The 18,041-nt window shown below is 34.2% G+C and overlaps 1 protein-coding gene across 2 annotated transcripts in view; it reads left to right on the plus strand.

Annotated features, from left to right (window-relative positions):
* LOC145664063 (kin of IRRE-like protein 3) overlaps positions 1-18,041 on the plus strand; it is a 522,782-nt gene that overhangs the window by 245,065 nt on the left and 259,676 nt on the right. For both annotated transcript variants that reach the window (XM_081730403.1, XM_081730404.1), the window contains exons 4-5: positions 8,925-9,128; positions 12,925-13,070. In XM_081730403.1, coding sequence (XP_081586529.1) covers positions 8,925-9,128; positions 12,925-13,070 — 350 coding nt within the window. The remainder of the gene's footprint in view (positions 1-8,924; positions 9,129-12,924; positions 13,071-18,041) is intronic.

Here is an 18,041-nt window from a genome sequence, read left to right on the forward strand (position 1 = left end):
TCTTATGCATAGTTTTATGAGAAAATCAGGGAAAAATGGAAATTTGTATGACCCTTATTAAATTTTTAGTTGCAATTAAATTAAATTAAATTAAATTTTTTGTGTTTATACTACATAATTTATACGGTTTACCCAACATTGTTAGGGTCGTCAAGTCTAGGAGGCTTAGGTGGGCAGGTCATGTAGCTAGAATGGAAGAAAGTAGAAACGCTTTCAAAGTCTTGACTGGAAGACCAATCGGAAAGCGACCATTAGGAAGACCTAGGCGCAGATGGGAGGACAATATTAAGATGGATCTCGCAGAGATAGGAATACAAAGTAGAAACTGGATCCAATTAGCTAAGAATAGAAGTCAGTGGAGAGCTTTTGTGAACGTGGCATTGAACCTCCGGGTTCCATAGGCCATAGAGTTAGTTAGTTAGTTAGTCTTTAACTCTAAAATGTATTTTGATCCCAATTGGCAACATAGTGAATCAATAACAATAACAATAATAATGATATTCTTAAAATGTGTATATTAGCGAATAGCTCACGTGGATGCCATGTTAACCGCCGGCACCAATGGACTTAAGCTTTCTACTACACAGTTTTTGTCTAATGGCATAGGTCGGACAGAGAGTGTCAGAGAGCGTCAAAGAGCATATAGAAAGCACAAAACGTGCACGTTTGTTACTTGTAATTTTTTTCACAAAACCTTTTTTTGTTCTCTTAACATTAAAAAAAGTCATTGTTTCACAATCTTCCATACCACATGGTTTCTGCTGATATTGACACTAAACTATGTTTTCACTAGTGTAATACAATCATGACATCTATCCTGTAACTTGATACCCCATAAGTAAAAACATAAAACAAATCATATTATTGAATATTATTTGTAATTATATACGTAATGCATAAAGAAAGAAAGAAGAAAAATAAATTCAACACGACCAAAATTATTTCGTGTGCAATAAAGTGTTAATTGCAGTAGTAATTATTGATAATTTCTTTTCTACTAAACCAGTTTGGTTATTTGTTTATGAACTGTACAGCAAATGTAAAAAAAAAAAATAAACTGTTAAGTAAGAAATTACATCTATGATCTGTCTTCTCCTGACTATTCTAAGCTATTGGAAAAGAGGCTTTGATATATTGATTCCATATTTACAATCCGTATAGTCCGTTTTTCTAACGCCGCATTAACAGCGTCCATATATTCCAGGTCTTACTTGATTGTGGTTGAATATTTATACTCGTATCATATTTTCATTAATGACCTCAACGCTCTACTGTAACTTGTTGGTTTTCAATATTTTGAATCACTTGAATATTTATACTCCTATCGTATTTTCATTAATGACCTCAACACTCTAATGTAACTTGTTGGTTTTCAATATTTTGAATTACTTGAATTTTTATACTCGTATCGTGTTTTCATTAATGACCTCAACGCTCTAATGTAACTTGTTGGTTTTCAATATTTTGAATTACTTGAATTTTTATTAATAAAGCATCTGCCTAATGCTATTTTCAATAACTTCAAACATGGAAATTAATATATAACTCCAATTGTATTTAAGTATTTCAGTCATTGAATTAAGGACAAAGAATCCATAGAAGAATAAAGTTGCGTTAAAAAAAAAAAAACTAATTTATGGTTACTAGGAACAGTAAAAGAAGCAAAGAAATTTAAGACTTAAGGTCTTGTCGGTAATATGCTCCTTAATTTAGGGTTTATGTATTATAATAATACAGACAAGCAGTACTTAAAAGAAGGGACACGTCCATATAACCACAACTTAAAATATAGTATGGGGGAGAAGAACCCCTTGTTTTCTATCATAATATGAAATTGCTTTTTGTAGTTGAAAGTAAGGTAAAGTACCCCATTCGTCGGTGCTTTCTCTTGTGCACAGGTGAACTAAAAGAGCGTCTTTGTTAAAGAACAGGTCCTTGAAAAAAATGAGCTTATTCTCTTTTTTTTTCTTAAGTGGTCGCTAAATTTTTCTGCGATAAAAAATTAGCTCTTCATATTTTCTTCCCCTTACTCGTTTACCTCGCCTTCTTTTCTTCTAGCTTAGTTCTTCCAAAGTTTTCTTTAACATATTTTTCTTCCATAATCACTTCCTATCACACACCAGGCTTTCTACTTCACTCTTTCTTTCTCTTCTTTTTCACTGTGTATTTTGGTGGTCACATACAGGGTGTTCTATAACTCGCTTTAAAAAGGATGGTTGCAAACGCGTGGAGGAAATTGTTTAAAAGTAGATAACTAAGTGTCTTATTTATAGTCAACGAAGTTAAAAGGTTCGTTACTGAATTTTCTATATGTGTGTGTGTGTGTGTGCTATTTGCGAATTTTTCAATTTTGAGCCCTTCATTCAACGCAGCATCAAAAACTGTCCCAAGGAAGTGATGAAATTTTTCGCGTCACTGTTACCGTTTCCGAGATATTATCGATTTCGAGAGATTTAAAGAGCCTTGTCTCGGGAACCGTAAGTCATAGACAGATAATATTGTTGTTGATCAATACTTAAGGATGTTAAACACTTTGGTACCAAATAGTAACCGGTTGCCATTGGCCAACTGGTCACCGTTCCCCAGATATTGGCCAAAAATGTTCGAATTTCGGCCTTTCAGATTCATATCCAGATATTATAAATGAGGCGCCTTCAGGGCCGTGCTAGGATACTAATGAAGGCGGTGGACAAGTCTACTAAAAGGGCGCCCATACAAACGGGAATATATATATATATATATATATATATATATATATATATATATATATATATATATATATATATATATATATATATAGAGAGAGAGAGAGAGAGAGAGAGAGAGAGAAGAGAGAGAGACTTTGAAAGAGTATGGGTGCCATTTTATATCAAAATCACCACCAAATTTGTTTTAATATTAACGTAAATACCTAACCTCGAATCGAAATCCTCTTTACCACAGAAAAACTTTTTAGTTCCTGTAATAACATTTGTCAACTTAAAAGAAGCTAAGCGTATCAACAACTTAATATAGCACGCTTATGGACGCAGGAGGCTCATTGCCGCGTTTACAAAAGCTCTCCACTGATTTCTGTCCTTTCAAAACTGAACCCAGTTTCTATTTTATATTTCAATCTCTGCGAGAACCATTTTAATATTGTCCTCCCATCTGCGCCTCGGTCTTCCTAACGGTCATTTTCCTGTTTGGATTTCCAGTTACAACTTCAAAAGCGTTTCTAATTTCTTCCATTCTGGCTACATAAAATGAGCATTTGAGCCTCCTAGACTTGATGACCCTAACAGTGTTTGATAAACGGGATAAAATTATGCAGTTCCTCCTTGTGAAGTTATCGCCTTTCCCCATTCACGTTCATTTTGGAGTTCGAATATTGGTTTAAGAATCTTGTTTTCAAATACTTTCAGTCTGCGATTTTCCTTCAGTCAGTTACCATGTTTCGCAACCATACAGCACAACAGGCATGATTACTGTTTTATATTTTGAGCTACACATTTCTCAACAGAATTACCGACAACAAAAGATTTTTAACTGAAATCCCTGCTTTCAGTTGACATCAATTTTTTTAGTGATTATGGTTTTGGTCTGTTAATAATGATCCTAGATATGTCGAAAGAAAATATTATTTGGTATTTTAACGCATCAATAAAGTACAGTATTACGATCCCGACAAACTTCCATTTATTCAATTTTCTCTGCATTTACTTTTAAGCCTATATCCTTGCAAGCGTTAAGATTTCTGCATTCCTTTCTATCATTCTATCATTATTTATTAAATTTACATCATCAGCATACACCATAACCTGGCAAATACAATTCAGCTCTAGGACCTGATTGCTATAATTGATTTTCCTTATAGTGTTCTCCAGAACAAAGTTAAATAATAATGACGACAACGCATCTCCTTGTTTCAGGTCATTCTCAACGTGAAAGCTCGTGAACAAGAATTTGTCTACTCGAACCTTACTTTGGGATTCATTTAAACATATCTTAATTAATCTACCTTTTTCGGTATTGCAAATTCTGTAAGCATGTTGTACAATGCTTCCCTCATACCAGAGTCTAAAGTCAATAATTGATGTGCCAGGATGTTGTATTCTCTCATTTCTTTTCAAGTATTAGTCGAATGGTAAATATCTGGTCGATAATTGATCGATTTTACCTAAATCCGTTCTGATAATCTCCAATAATATCATCTGCGTATGGAGTCAATCTTGCTAATACAATGTTTAAGAGGATTTGTTGGATGTTGACAGAAGAGAAATGTCTCGATAACTATTAAATCTGTTTTGTTGGTTTTCTTCTGAACTGGAACTATGATTGATTCTCTTCAATCTTGTGGTAATTCCTCCTTGTTCCAGATAATGAGAATGAGTTTGAGTATCTTGGTCTACAATTTTTCCCCTCCAGCTAAAATTAAGTCACCCAGAATATCGTCTACACCCGGAGATGTGTGTTTATTTTTTTTTTTAATAGCGATTTCTATTTCTGTCTGGTTAGGTTCTGGAATATACAGTTATGCTGCATGCATTTCACTTTCTCCACGCGCATAAGTTTCTGGCTATGTGTTAAGCAAATCGTCAAAGAAATCTTTCCATTTATTTAAGATGCTATCTGTATCAGTGAGAACTGTTCCTTTAGGTTTCTTTAGTATATAGGAACGAAGTTGATAGCCCTTCTTAAGTTCGTTGATGCATTTATACATGCCCCGAATGTTTTTGTTTTCACTATTATCTTCAAAACTTTCAAAAGTTTCGTTTCTTTGTTTTTAAAGTTTTAGAAGTTTTCTGCCAGATGACAATGAAATTTTATGTAGTTATTTCGTTCGGATTTTGTAGCCAAGTTTTCTCTTCTCTGCTACTTGAGTACATTCCTGGTTGAACCATGGTTTGTTCCTACGTATTTCTGCGTGCTCTAATATTTCGTTTGCTGAAATTTTAATGTTATCTCTAATTTCAACCAAGTATCTTGAACACTAGTGCACTCCGAACCTTCTAAAACCGAGAATCTATTCGACACTTCAATCTGACTCCTCTATTTTAAAAAAATTAAACCGCTTCGTTTTCAGATATTGAATATTTCCTTTATTTAACGATAGTCTCTCTCTTACTATCACAATCAACTCCTCTGAACGACCGAACATCAGTTGTGCTAGACTGTTCTTTTTTGTCTACTAAAACATGATCAGTTTGAATATGTGTTTTTCCATCTGATGAAGTCCGAGTATGTTTATGAATGTAGCAATGTTGGAATTTTGTAATCTTCACGATAAGGTTTCTGGATATTGCACAGTTCACGAGACTAACGCCATTGTCACAACCTTCCGTATACAAATATTTATTCCCTATAATCGGTTTGAAAATACCCTCTGGTCCTACCTTCGCATTGAAATCGTCTAACAGAATTTTCATATGGTATTGCAGGAGATGATCAAATACCCGTTCTATTCTTTCATAAAAACTGTATTTATTTAATCGTCATCCTTATTTTCTGTTGGTGCATGTGCATTTAAAATAATATTACACCACCGACCCTTAAGAGAAGTAAAAGAAAGTATATCATTAACAAATTCTACCTATGTAATTGCTGATTCGTTTGTGAACGGAAAGCCCTGTTTCAAGTTGGTAATTTTTAATTTGTTACCCGTAAAAGAACGTAAAATTTCCCGACTTAACTCCTCCATTTCCTTCTCATCTAACTTCCTGATATCCCACTAGGTCCAACCTCTATTTCTAAGCTCATTTTTTTTACAAATTTTAACGCGCCTGCCCTATAGAGACTTCTTACATTTCATGTTCCAAATCTTATGTCGATTTTACGTTGCGGAATTCGTGCCAAGTCATCAGTTCTGATCCGAGGATTTTGTGAACTTATCTAAACAATCCTTTTTTTTTTTTTTTTTTTTTTACAGGATGAGGTTGTTAGCCTCACACCAAATTCTCAAGCTGGATTATCACCCCTTGTCTGTCCGCGACTACTTACTCAGTATATTCGCAGGTAACCTCTATATCCCAGAGGCCTTCTCCTCGATCCACAACCTGAGGACACGCCGTGCCGTGGTGACAGGAAGACCACATTTTACGGAAATTAATACAGCTATATTTCAGAAATACAACAGGTACTGATTATCCGAACACTGCTTTAAAACACACAGGAACAATCAATATGCTCGAATATATGGATGCATATTAGGACTGTGAAAGCTTCGATGCCGTAAAAATCGTAAATTAGAGACTAGTGTCAGTATAGCATTACATAAATGCATCGTACGTTTGACTATCCGAACTATTCTTGATGTATCACATTGTTTCGTTTTATAACTATATAACTTTATAATATTTTTGTAAGTGATTATACTCTTTACCTGTTCTCTGCCAATAGCAACTGTATGAATTTATAATACAAAACTGAAATACAGAAGAATAAAATAAAATAAAAATGTGATATTTCGCAGGGCATCGTATGTAAAGGGCGCCTTGTATTCTTCACAGGTTCTGCACTACCAGTAAGTATTTGAATTTATTAAACAAAGCTGGTATACAGGATAACTAAAACTACTTATCTATAATGTGATGTTTCGTAGGGCGCCTTATGTAAAGGGCGCACTGCGCCTTTCACGGGTTCTTCGCCAACAGTAAATGTGTGTATTTATTGTACAGAACTGTGGTATACAGAAGAGTAAATAAAATCGTTCATCTTTGATGTGGTCTCGGAAGGGCGCCTAATGTAAAGGGGCACTGCACCTTTCACGGGTTCTTTGCCAATAAAACTGTAAGAATTTATTACTAAAAACTTGTACCATTATTTATAGTGTGATATTTCGGAAGGCGCACCGGGACACGTCCCGGTGTCCCAGTGGGCCAGCACGGGCCTGGGCGCCTTGTATGAAAAGCTCCCAAATCCATTTTAAACCGAAATTCAGTTATATATATCGCTTGTTATATGTTCGATCTAAAGGAATTCCATGGAAACAGAATTTTGTTTAAAAGCTTAATATTTCATACTAAAATACTAGTTCAAATATGGGACTTTGTACGCGTGTATATGGAGATTCACTGCAGGTTTTGCGATATTACTCGAAACTAAGCGAAGTGGATGTTGCGGATTTTGATACTAGGCGCCTCAAATAACTCTTATAACTTAAGAAAACAATTGTATTTTTCCATGTACTTAACCATGTCCTATACATGTATGTTTCTTTTCTCCTAACTTCGATAATTGTAATTTATTCCCGTGAACTCTGAATGCTCCACATGCAGAGATTAGTTATGCATTAATATAGACTATAAATATTATAAAAGATCAAGTTTGTACTGATGACTTGTGTGATTATAGTCAGTGGATAAACAGACAATGTTGAGATGATAGTACAAGTTTAGCGTCCCTTTTCGGCTCCGAGGCTGTATGTAACATGGGAAATTTTTTAAGGTTGTAAGGTAAAGCTTTAAAACTCTCCTACGGAAATCAAAATGGGGACTTCATGCACCGTGCCCTAGCCAATTGACCAGAGGAAAGGGATGATGTAAACTTTACGTTTTCTGGAATTTGGGGAATAGCTAACGTGTTCCGAAGGATAGTAAATGTGTCATAGTTCACCAATAAAGTACTCAAAGTGACTTTTTCTCTTGTGATCAGACAATGCAACTTATCACTGGAACAACAAAAGAGTCACGAGCGCACGTGTCTGTGAACTGACTAGAGTAAGTTTCAAGACATTGCGACCATCAGCCAAGCAGTGTAGTTGAACAGTACTACGTGCTGCGCAGAAGCTCTTCTTTTAACATGAAGCTAAAAACTCCATCCACGTTGTATGTACTAATAGGTCTACTAGAAGAACTAGGCATGGAAACTCACGACTTACAGCAGAATGTTCCCGGACATGATTCATTGTTTTTTCTTTTTTTTTTAAAAAAAAATATTTGAGTAACATAAATTTTCTTTCATGAGGATACAAAGACTCTGTCGTTACAGAAGGTCAAAGCATCAATGCCAGCCTTTGTCTAGAGGTGTTGAAGCAACGTGTTCAGCAAATGATCCGTTTTTGACTACAATTATTCACATATTCAGTTCTTGCAATTGTAGTATTGTCCTATACACTGACCCATATACAATTGTAACATTACCAGTGACCTGTCGCAAAAGGTCACAGGCAGTTTTGCGACAGGTCACTGTCGTAGGCCATCAAAAATATTCGGCAAATTTTTAGTCCAGTAGGCAATGTCCTGTTTCCAAAGTTTAGTCATTCTCAAGGGCTATATGTTTAAGGACATGGAGCATCCAAGATGATGACTTCCGCAACAGCTTCCAGTCGTTGTACCAACGAGCAAGAGTTATACATTCTGATATATATACCAACGAGCAAGAGTTGTACATTCTGATATATATACCAACGAGCAAGAGTTGTACATTCTGATATATATACCAACGAGCAAGAGTTGTACATTCTGATATATATATACCAACGAGCAAGAGTTGTACATTCTGATATATATACCAACGAGCAAGAGTTGTACATTCTGATATATATACAACGAGCAAGAGTTGTACATAAAGAAGAGGCATCATCTTCCTAATGGGAATATTTTTCACTTTAGTGTGAGAACTTCATTTTCAAATTGTGCATGCGTACCTTTATATCCTTGTTTCCTTAAAAACCTAGATTCAACATTTCGAGTTACATGATTAGGACATTATAATCTTCAAGTATACATTGAAATACATGTATAGATAACGTAATGGCATTAATTATAAGGTCCAATTAAAACATCATGGACTGTCAGATAAAATATTATATACTATTGCGTCTCTACTGAATTGTCTTGTTATTTTTTGGAAAACCATTCAAATTATTTTGCGAATTCTTTATGCACTGTGACATACAGTGTTCAATATGGACAATATAATAAATAACTTCTCTTTTGTTACAGGAAAACCTCCACCTACAGTTTCATGGTTTATCAACGAGAGGTTGGTTGAGGGATATTTAGTGGACCAAAGGCATGACGTAGTAATCAACAAAATTCAAGTGAAAAATATTACAAGGAAACATCTCAATTCAACATTTAAGTGCCAAGCGAGTAATACGAAGCTAATCATTCCTGCAGAGAAAGTAGTCAGGGTGGACCTCTATTGTAAGTATCACATTAAGATTTTGTGTTTATACTAATGTGTTTGACTTGGTTTGTTTCGTAAATAAATAAAATTCAATTCAATTAAAATTTGAATTAAAAAAAATGATTTTTTTAATTTAACAGTCCAGGAATTGTCCTGTGGACTAAATGAGATAAATGAAACAATGAAAAACAATGATTGTAAAAGTTGTTGCCAACAAGTGCTTTCAGAAAATAGCTAAATGACACAGAATATATCTTAAAATGGTTGAACCCGTTTCAAATTTGAGATAAATTTATATCTACCAGAATTTTGCAATAAAGCTAGTAAAATATGGCATAGTTTTACTGAACATACTGTTCATTATCCTCGACCTTTCTTTTTTCTTTCTTACCGATGATACATTATAGTATTAAAACAGATTGTTTAAAATTCTTTATGGCAAATACTGTTAAAAACAAGAGGTTCAAACACAAATAAAAGAAAAATGGAAAAAGAAGAGAGTACAGAGTTGTCCAATTTTAGTTTGAAGTTTTTTTTGGTAAAAAAATAAACCGACAAACATGTAACTACAGAAAACTATTGTTAGTAAGTCATAATTATACGTGTAAACAAATATTGTTCAAAGGCGTTTTCGTGTTGAGGGTCCTTTTTTTTAGGACAATTTTACGAATAAACCCGGGATTTCAGCGCCGTCTAACTCCGCGGATAATCAGAAGTGGTTAGCACCTGTTACTCTTCTATCTACTCTCAAAATAAATACTTTCAGCTTCAAATCCATACTTGAAATATTTACAACACGCTTTGCTGGCTCCATTGACAAGGGAAACACAACTCTCTGTTCATGGTAATGATGAGTACATGTCAGTAGCGCTATATTGTTCTAGCACAGCACGAAAAGTACAACATAAGCGCCAAACGTATACTCAAAATTCTCGTTTGCTAACTATTTACTAGATTATTTTAGCTATAGCAAGACGAAATCTCCAGAATTCCGGTTTCTGGCGCAAGATCAAGCTACTAAACTTGTGTAAAATACATTGTGGTTCTGTTTTTTAGTCATGATATTGGAGCAGTTTTGATTGTAAAAGTTATTAAACTCAAGTTATCTAACTAAACACCATGTGAAAACAGTTAAATTTGTAACACTGCGTAAGGAATGATGTTTAAAATATATTTTAGGAATGTTTTTTTATTGTTGAATGATCTGCACGCTTCTAGTAACGAAACTTTTACCTAGCACAGAAATGTTTTCAGAAACATTTGATCGAAATCCGGTTCCCCGAGCACTATTTCAGCTCAATTATTTTCGGTTGAAATTAATAAAATGTTCACCTCTTGCATGTTTTTGTACAGAAATGAAAGAAAACCTGGAACCCTACACAAATATTGCAGAAATTATTTGTTAATCCCACAATTAGAGGTAGATAATACAACCAAAAGGAAGTGTATATATCACATATTTAGACTGTACCAGTAATAACTATACCATAACTGTGTAAATTTATCTAAAACATCTAACAGTTTCGAATTTATATTATAACCATAATTATGAAACGGCATATACGTTTATCTTTAGTAAGTTTTTGTATGGTAATTATAATATGGAGTGAGTGCAATTGAAATTTCCTAAGGGAGTGTATCACTTTCAAAGTGAAAAATGTGAAAACCACAATAGGTTTGTAGGTAATAAAAAAAGTCTGCGTCTGCTACCACACTCTTTTCCATTGCTAAGCCGACGATTCGATTCCGTGACATAGGGAGTGTGGAATCTCTGATGTGAAGAAATCCTCAGCCGTATGTCACACTGCCTAGTTATCAGGGAGGTCTTTTTCTTACTGAAAAGGGATCGGAAAGTCTTAGTCGGTAGGAAATACATCAGAAGAATACCATAGGAGACAAAAAGGCTTCACACTGTAACACATGGATGGTCTGCACCATTATTTATGTAACATGTGGACAAGGATTTTCCAGCAACATGAAGGTATAATGTCTGTTGACTACTGCTGGGTACTTGCAGACAAACTCGTGATGCCTGATTGAGTATGGCTTTGTAACGATCTGCATGTGATAATTTCATCTTAACTTGGAAAGACATGATGAATCATCTAGGTAATAAACAAGCATTATCGGCAACAATATTTTGTGTTTGTGGAGGTATATTTTTGGAACCATTCTACACATGTAGACATTGTTCACAATCTAACCGACTATTATTGTACTGTCCTGACTGTTTACAATTGTAACAACAGATCCACTGCTTATTAAAATGGATAATTCGATGCAAGAGACATTCCAGGTTATTTCATACACTCAGAGACATGCACATCTTCAGACGGCAATCCTTGTTGGTTGGTATTATCCCAGGAGTCCACTTTTCACCTTGTTGATAGCGAGGAGTCATCCAAACGATTATGGTGTTCATTTGCATGGTGCAAACACTTTTCCGAAGAGCTGTTTCCATGACTCTCCTACAGAGCTCCTCAAAACTTATGGTTGATTTGTGACGCAAGGTTCATTTTATAATGTCATGTCACAGGCGCTTAATTTTACAAATCAACGACGAATTATGCGTTAATTCAGAGCTCCTAGCCCAAATACACCATTAAAACTTTCTGTGGATGAGCAGAAAGTTCCAGTTTGATCACTTCAAGGAAAATTATTCGTATTTCTTTTTAAAAACAAACTAAGGAGCTCGTGACTCTTATCCGTGATGTAGGAATATTCATTATTTGCGTTAAAGAGGATGGGATGGTTTAGTATTAGACAAAAAAGTTGACATTGCAATCATACATCTTAATAATAATAATAATAATAATAATAATAATAATAATAATAATAATAATAATAATAATAATAATAATAATAATAATAATAATAATAAGCATATTTTCTTCACAGGTATGTATAATCTTAATCACCAAACTGTTGCTCAAAAATATCTATTCTGAGCTCCTTCTTGTCTAAGCGGTTAGCATACGGGCGGGAGCTCATGTGGTTCGGATTCCACGTGAATCAGTAGGTCTCGTCTCATATAGCCTCGCTGCTGAAAGGGACGTTAAACTCAAAATCAACTCGACTCAACTTAAAAAATATCTATATTTGCAAATAATTTACAGAATTCAATTCTAACATAATATTACATTTTATCTTGATACTAGCGTAAATTATTCGCTTTGATGGGATAAAATAAGAAAAATAAGTAATATGTTCCGTAAGTTAATGACTTTTTACTATTCCTGAAGCACTATCAAATCGATAAAAACAAAGAAAATATAATGGAAAATCAAAAATATTACTATTGTGGGCTGAATTTGCATTTCAACGGCATAGGAAGTGTCGCTGTTCATCTCAGCGACCTCAAAAACTATGGATTCGGTACTAACGTAGGTCATTTTCGATTATTTTTTATATATATATTCCCCTCCTCCACCCCTAAGCTTCACCGTCAAAATGAAATGTTAGAAAACATGCCGGCCCCGAACCTCATTAATGTCGAAAATTTAATCGAGATCCGTCAGGTGGTTCAAGGTATAAATATAGTCACGTTCATTTTTATATACATGGTATATGCACAGATATATGTATCACTGTCAAATATATCGTACATATCAGATATCATACATATCATACATGGTACATATCATATACAGTATATCAGATATATGGTACACTGTCACATTAAAAATATGAATTTATTTTTGCAAAATAGATTACGGTAAGTATATCAATAGCTGGATAAAACAACGTTATTATATAACAATAAAATAGTAGAAGCTTCAGATATTCTTATTTGGCTCTGTGTTTCTTTTACAGTGAGGCCATTGAGTGTAAGACTCCTTTCGAAACCAAAGGTGCTTTTAGCCAATAAACAGTATGAAATAGTGTGTGAGACGCATGGGTCCCGCCCTCCAGCTACAGTGACGTGGCAGAAAGGAACCAAGAGGTTAAGGCAAGCGACGGTAAGTATGGTTTTTATCAAAAGATCCGTAATACATTAACAGTAAAGACGTTTTCGAAAAGAATCCCTAGATGGGGAATTTTTGACAGTTTCTATGTTTTCCAATGAACTTAACGGTTTCTTGAATATAACAAGTTAGTTAATAACCCTATATCACAGATTCCAAGTGTACATTCTAAAGCAACAATAGTTTTCGTTTGAATGAGAAAAAAAATCAAATAACGATCAATAGTGATTAAGTTTTGTGAACAAATCTAAATACTTAAATACAAAAATATATACCACTTCTAACTGGAAACATTGTACAATATCATGTTACTGCAGTTAAATGTTCTCTGTGAAGTATTGTATTAGACAGGGTATCAAAGTAGACATTAGAAAAGGCAATGGACAGTGACTAGAGATGGTCGAAAATTGGTCTGGGAAAGAATGAACAAAATAGTTGTGTGGTACAGTCCGCAGTAAAAAACCTGCAACATGAGCATGTAAGTTTATTGTGAAATGACGAAGTCTTTTGTTCCAAAATAAATGTGCAGGGAAGGATGCCGAGGTTTCCCCTGGCGTGATTCGTGCCACTTAGACGTTATGTTGATTCCTTGCGCTGTTAGGCGTAGTTTCACAATAAACTTACATGCTCATGTTGCAGGTTTCTTGCTGCGGACTGTACCAGAATCTAATAAGAATGTACTACTCAAAGAGGTAGAAGTAAGTGCGACACATAGACGTAACGCGATGAGGGTCAGGAAAGCCCGCTTTTCCCTAAGAACTCTGTTGATACGTGGTCGCTGGAAGGACCTTTTAATTCTCCGAAGTAAGGGACCATTCTCATCAGCAAATATCCTAGTTATGCCAATTGTAACACAGAAAGTAATTAGCCTCTTTCGCCATAGCTTATATATATAATTTAATGTAATTCAATAAACAGATACGTCGGATAAATCAGAAAAAACAATTAATGCTTATAAATTAAAAGTAGTTAAAGATTATAGAATGGATAAAAAAAACTGAGATAGGAAAACTGTCAGCAAGCCCATAGAATGGATCAGTCTGCTTCCCGAATAGAGTTCCTGATTTCCTAAATAGGTTGTTCATCCAAAAGTTTTAAGTGACAAGGTACGTCATCTGATAGCAAGAGAACGATTTTGTGATGGGGTACTCTTCATTAAGTGACTACCATTTAACTGTGAATTACCGGTATTGTCAAGTCCGGTAAAAATAACATTGAAAGTTGTTATTATAATAATTGAAGTTTATTATTCACCAGACATTTCCTAACTGAGGTTTATTATTCACCAGACATTTCCTTCTATTTCTTGTTTTTATGTCACTTACTTGTCTATACTCATCCTCAGTTGGCCTAGGGCAAAAGATTAAGTAACTCTATGGTCAATGCAGCATTCACAAAAGCTCTTCATTGCTTTCTGTCCTTATCCATTTGGATTAGTTTCTACTTTGTATTCCTATTTCTGCAAGAGCCATCTTAATATCGTCCTCCTATCTGTGCCTAGGCATTCCTAGTGGTCTTTAAAGGATTGGGATTCCAGTTACAATTTTGAAAGCATTTCTAATTTCCCCATTTCTGTCTATATGACTTGCTCACTTTAGCTTCCTAGGCTAACAACACTAACAATATTACGTAAACGTATTAAATTTCCACTTTACCATTTCCGTCCCTCTTGGATTCGAATATTAGTCTTAGGATTTTGTGTTTAAGTAGGCCTACTTTCAATTTGTTAACATTGTGATTAATACCTCTAAAATAATATACTTAGTTTAACGTCCCACGATTATGCCAGTTACGATGTGAGAGGAAACGAGATAACCTCGATGAAATTCACGGCCACGCGATCTCGTTTTTCAAGACCTTACTTAATCTGGGATCAAACTAAGGACTCATCTTACTACAAGTAAGTTAGCAGCCTATCACTGACCCACTGCGCCTCGATCAAAACCTTTGTTTCTATTCAGAGATTTATGCTTAGTCTCTTTGCTTCTGTACTGTATTTTTTATGCATTTATCTACTTTTATCTCATAAATTGTAGGTTTGCCGTCCCTTTCTAATTGTTTTCCTTCGAAGAATAAATAATTAATTATACCGTTCGCAAACTATATTTAGTTTTTCTTCAATTTTATTTCTCTTTATCGCCAACATCTTTGACAAATGTAAGGATGTTTCCTTCTATGGCCCGCTAATTCTTGAACGAGAATGAATGTGAAAATGTAGGAACACAGAAGTGTAAAATATATATAATTCTTTAATATTATTGGTGTTTAATGAAGAAAAGTGTCTAAAGCTGAGACAATCCATTCAATTGATCTCATTGAGCAAAATGCAATGAAACTATCCACACGTTGTTACTCCCCCCATTTCAACTTTCCATACTGTTTATGTATTATTTATCAGACAGTGCTCACTTTGTCGTGAAATGAGTACGAAACCATTTCGCGTTTGCACACTTTTCGATAGGTGAAAACAATAAACACTGTTGGGAGTGGGAAGTCGATCTCAATCCGACATTTTTTCCTTCACTGGTCCCCTAGCGGAAACTACTTCAATTAGGGACAAGCGAAAAAATTCATCTTAAATTAACAACGAACACAAAATTTATACATATAGTAAACCTATAAAATGACAGAAATAAGGCTTCAAATGTATGTCTCATTTCCAAATATTTACAAAATATTCTACTTATGAATCTTTTCAATATTCATACAAAAGTACTACACATATTTTTCGCCCTTTTTTAAATATTTCCAAAATGTGTTACACACGTTCGCCACCAGTTTTAAACGATCACAATATGTGATACGCATCTGTAAACATTTCCAAACGTTTACAACATATGCTTCGCATGAATATCACCATTTTCAAACATTTTAAAACAGTGTTTTGCATATATGCTATTTTTTTTTTAATCTTCCGCTGTACTGTTTTGAAGTCTCTTCATTACGTGGAGAGCTAGTGTACAATCAGTACCTGAATATTTTTTTCTTCCTGTTGTTTGTCTCTTCAATATAAGTGCCTGCCTCATCAGAGTGCGACTCATGATAATCAATAGCTGATAGAACTGCTATGAAACTTGTTACAAAGAAAGTTCAAGTTCCTCCATTTACCATACAATATTTGACAGTTAGCCATCAAAGTAATAATTTGTCCCTGAAGGAAATCTCTGTGTGTACGTGTGTGTCTGTACGTATTATGAGCGTGAACGTGGCCCATACATGCATATCGGACTATGAAATAATACATCTTATAGATGAATATTTGGTATAGAAAATTAGGATATGTTGAAAACCAATCTATTTCTTTAAAAAGATCACAAAAATAAAGTTAAAACTATATATATATATATATATATATATATATATATATATATATATATATATATATATATATATATATATATATATATTAATTTATATGTGTGTGTATAATACGAAAAATTTATTTTTATATTTCTTTAATAAAAAATAGATTAGTTTAAACACACCCTAGTTTTCTATGACAAATATTAAACTATAAAATGTATTATTTCTATAGGTTGAACTATAATAGCATACCATAATGGTACCATTTTTTCGTAGTTATTGGTTCTAAATAGTTAGAGCACGAAAGTTGTACGAATTTCCGTTGAGTCACTTTGATCATGTGACTTTGTGCTGCACACTTTCATGTCCTGTTTACTCAGACATTCTCAGCTCAACATCATCACTTCACAATCAATACCTCTGTTTCAGAGTCACTTGGGTAATGGGTCTTTAGGAGAAGTTGACGCTGAATCATTCAGAGTGTCTTTTGACGCGCTTAATAAAAAAAAAAAACTCGTTCACTAGGTGAAAAATCTTAAGCATATGTGCTCGGTGTAATTCTTCCATGTAGTGCTTTCTTTCTACCTTAGCGGTCAACGCAACAAGTAAAGTTTATCATTCGCCGTAATCACGAAACATTAAATTCAAGATTATATTCGTTTCATAGTAACCAATCTGTTTTTACGGGTTTCTAAAAATTTTGTAAATACATCAAGGATCTCTGAATATCTCTGGAATGCCACTCTTTCCGTGCTATTTTTTTGTCTTCCGTAATGGAGAATTATTTCCATAATCACATTTTGGTCACACCATAACGAAAGTTATATTTCCTAAATTCAGCAGTTTACTTTGTTTCATCACTGAACTTTACCGCCATTGTCTTAAGACTTTATAATCACTGAAGAGATTATCTGTTAAGACAGTAAGATTGTGATTTCAAAATTATTATCAATGATCATGGCCGTTTCGTCGATCTGTATGGTCTAGGGCGAAAGTAAATTATAAGATCAATGTTGTAGTGAGAATAATATATTACAATACTTTGAATTTTCATATCTACGATAATGATATCCGGCTTCGAATGTAATTCGTGACACTAGTAGCAAGCACTTGTAAAAATGTTGTACCTCATTTCTAAATATTTTCAAACTCAGGAATGACTTAGAGATAGTAAAGTTGTCACTTTTTCTGAAGGGACTAACGCTTTCCTCCTATGGTGAAGGGTCTGGGCAAGAGCACCCAAAGGGTTACCCTATCAATGGCTACGAGAAAAAAATTACTCATTGTTATTTGTTATTCTCAAACACGTATAAACATAGCTACAGATCTCTTTTTTTAAAAAATTAGGTTCTATTGAAGGAAAAGTAAGTTTACCGTACTAACCTATTACAATTATGTATATTGCCAACGTGACCGTGAACCAGCGTTGCATATCGGTGGAAAGAGTCAAGCAAGCAAGCAAGAAGATTTCCCCTCAGGGACAAATTATCACTTTGATGACTAGTACCTCCACAGAGAGAAATGAAAAAAAATGTGATAAATGCCTTCTGAGATGAGTTATACGACTTTTGGACACATTCGCACAAGATAAACATCCTCGTTTTGTTTGTGTGTTTGTATATATATATATATATATATATATATATATATATATATATATAT

This window comes from Thermobia domestica, chromosome 11 (genome assembly GCF_964235325.1).
Source record: "Thermobia domestica chromosome 11, izTheDome1.hap1.1, whole genome shotgun sequence".
Taxonomy (NCBI): domain Eukaryota; kingdom Metazoa; phylum Arthropoda; class Insecta; order Zygentoma; family Lepismatidae; genus Thermobia; species Thermobia domestica.